This window comes from Myotis davidii, unplaced genomic scaffold (assembly GCF_000327345.1).
Source record: "Myotis davidii unplaced genomic scaffold, ASM32734v1 scaffold1036, whole genome shotgun sequence".
Taxonomy (NCBI): domain Eukaryota; kingdom Metazoa; phylum Chordata; class Mammalia; order Chiroptera; family Vespertilionidae; genus Myotis; species Myotis davidii.
The window spans coordinates 524587-526776 of NW_006287260.1; the positions used below are offsets into that span (position 1 = coordinate 524587).

Here is a 2190-nt window from a genome sequence, read left to right on the forward strand (position 1 = left end):
CGCCCTACCCCACCCCAAGCCTTCACCATCTTTTTGTCTGTCCATAGGTAAGCTCTTTGGTTAATCTCTTCCCGTCACCCCTCTCCCCTTCCCTCAGATTCATCAATCTGTTCCATGTTTCCATGCCTCTGATTCTATTTTATTCACCAATTTATTTTGTTCATTAGATTTCTTGTTCATTTATTTTGATTTTTAGAATTCTTAAATGTGTATATTTTTAACCCACTTCATAAAAACCAACATAGTTCTCTACTTTGAAGAAGTTGTCTCTTTCTTCTTGGCTGCCTGCGTTCACTCTTTTCTTAAATAGACTTATACATTTTGTGGGGCTGAAACAGTATCATCCTTAGGTAGTTAGTGCAACTGTCCATTTCCTCAGATTTGTGACCCAGGAGGAACCCTGACCTCAGCTGTGGCTCTCGGTGCTGGCAGAAGCCAACTTCATGTCTGAGTGCACGAGCAGCAGTTTGCCATGGAGAGCTTGGGGCTGCAGACAGTCACCCTCAGTGACGGGACAACGGCCTACGTCCAGCAAGCGGTCAAAGGTGAGTGTTTCCAGAGGCTCAGAACCCCCCGCCCCCCAGCTTCCGGAAAGGAGGGTCCCCGTCCACAGGCTCCCCTGCCTCCCACCCGCTTGCCACATTGCTCTGCGTGAGCATCTCTTGAGGGAACTCTTTAAAATCAAACGCCATCTAGGCAGCTAGAAAGCCAGGCCAGACCAGCATAGGAGCCAAGCCCTCTGAAAGCAGAATTCCTTAACTCCTTCTGGAATCGATGAACACAGTGCTGGTTCTGACTTCCTGCTTTTCAGTACCCCTGTCCAGGTACTCAGACTTCCCAGCAAGTTTAGGTGCTCAAACTATCTACTGAGCATCTACCATGCACAAGAGACTCTTCCAGGTCCAGAGAGGGACACCCAAGAATAGAGCTCATGCCTTCAGCCCCACCAGGGTCGCCAGAAATAAAAATACATGGCACACTGTTAACACTGAATTTCAGAAACAATAAATAATTGTGTAGTATAAGTCTGTCCCAAATCCTACATGGGGTAGACATGAATAAGCATGGAACTAAATGCTAAAAATACTAAAATAAAAACACTAACTACTAAAACAATTCACTGTATATCTGAAATTGAGATTCTCTAGGATCAAGGTGAGGGTGGCTTCAGAACAGAGTGCAGTCGAAGGGCCAGGCCTCTGGGCCAGGGACACTTCCCTCACCGCAGGCTCCTTCCAGCCTCAGACACGCCAGGTGGCATCACGTCTCCCTCGGGCAGCGCCAGCAAACGCTGCCTCATTCCTAGTCTTCATCTTGCCTTTTCTGGGTCTGAGCGCCGCCGTCCTCACAACGGCATTGTCACCGCAGCATCGCCCTCCCTCACTTCAACACGTCGTCAAAATGTATCTCGGTTCCCAAATTTACAGATAATTTGTTTGTTGATTTCATTTCAATTGTCTGCTTCCTGATGACAAAGAGACCCCTAATCTCATCAGTAAGCTCTTTCCATATGATAGCGTGTGGTGCCTTCTGGAAAGTTTCCTTATCAATACCTAGGATGTGTGGGGCTGGCTTAGTTTTCTTGAACATGGAACTTCTCTAGAATCCCGAAACCCTGTGTTTGCAGACTTCCCATCGCAGTTTTTGCCCACTGCTGCAGTCCGGTGTGGAAGAACTTAGGAACTGTGCAGACTGGGCGTGTTTACTCCACGGACCCAGTTATCGCCCGGGCCTCAGTCTTCTGCACCAATTTTTAATGGTAGAATGAATAAGTAAAAGCAAGAGGCGGCATTTGGCCTGAGAAAACCACACTCTTTTCTTATCTCTTTCCTTCTTGTATCTGGGTCTCTGCCTCCCCCACGTCCTGTTTATGTCTTTCTCTCATCACTCTTCCTGGCTCTGTTCTCTGCCTCCTGCAAGGTGCTGCAGTGTGTGCCTGCACATATGCACACGCTCGCACACAGCAGATTACACACTGCGGACGGGAGAGCTGGCCTCCCGCATGCAGAACTGCCCTGTCTCGGAAGGCGCCTCTCTAGGGAGCTCCTCTGAAGCCCCTGGCCGGGCACGTTCATCTCTGTCAGCAGGCAGCTGTGCCTGCGCCCGGCATGTGCAGGAAGCCCTAACATGTCATGAAATCAGGGTCAGCATAAAGCACGTCATACACACCCGACTCCTCTGAGAGCGGAA

At 49.1% G+C, this 2190-nt stretch overlaps 1 protein-coding gene across 2 annotated transcripts in view; it reads left to right on the forward strand.

The window, feature by feature from the left end:
• The first annotated feature begins 375 nt into the window (after positions 1–375).
• The window catches only part of ZNF76 (zinc finger protein 76), a 13026-nt gene continuing 11211 nt past the window's right edge, over positions 376–2190 (forward strand). For both annotated transcript variants that reach the window (XM_006759020.2, XM_006759019.2), the window contains exon 1: positions 376–545. In XM_006759020.2, the coding sequence (XP_006759083.1) occupies positions 473–545 (73 nt within the window). In that variant the 5' untranslated portion in view covers positions 376–472. The remainder of the gene's footprint in view (positions 546–2190) is intronic.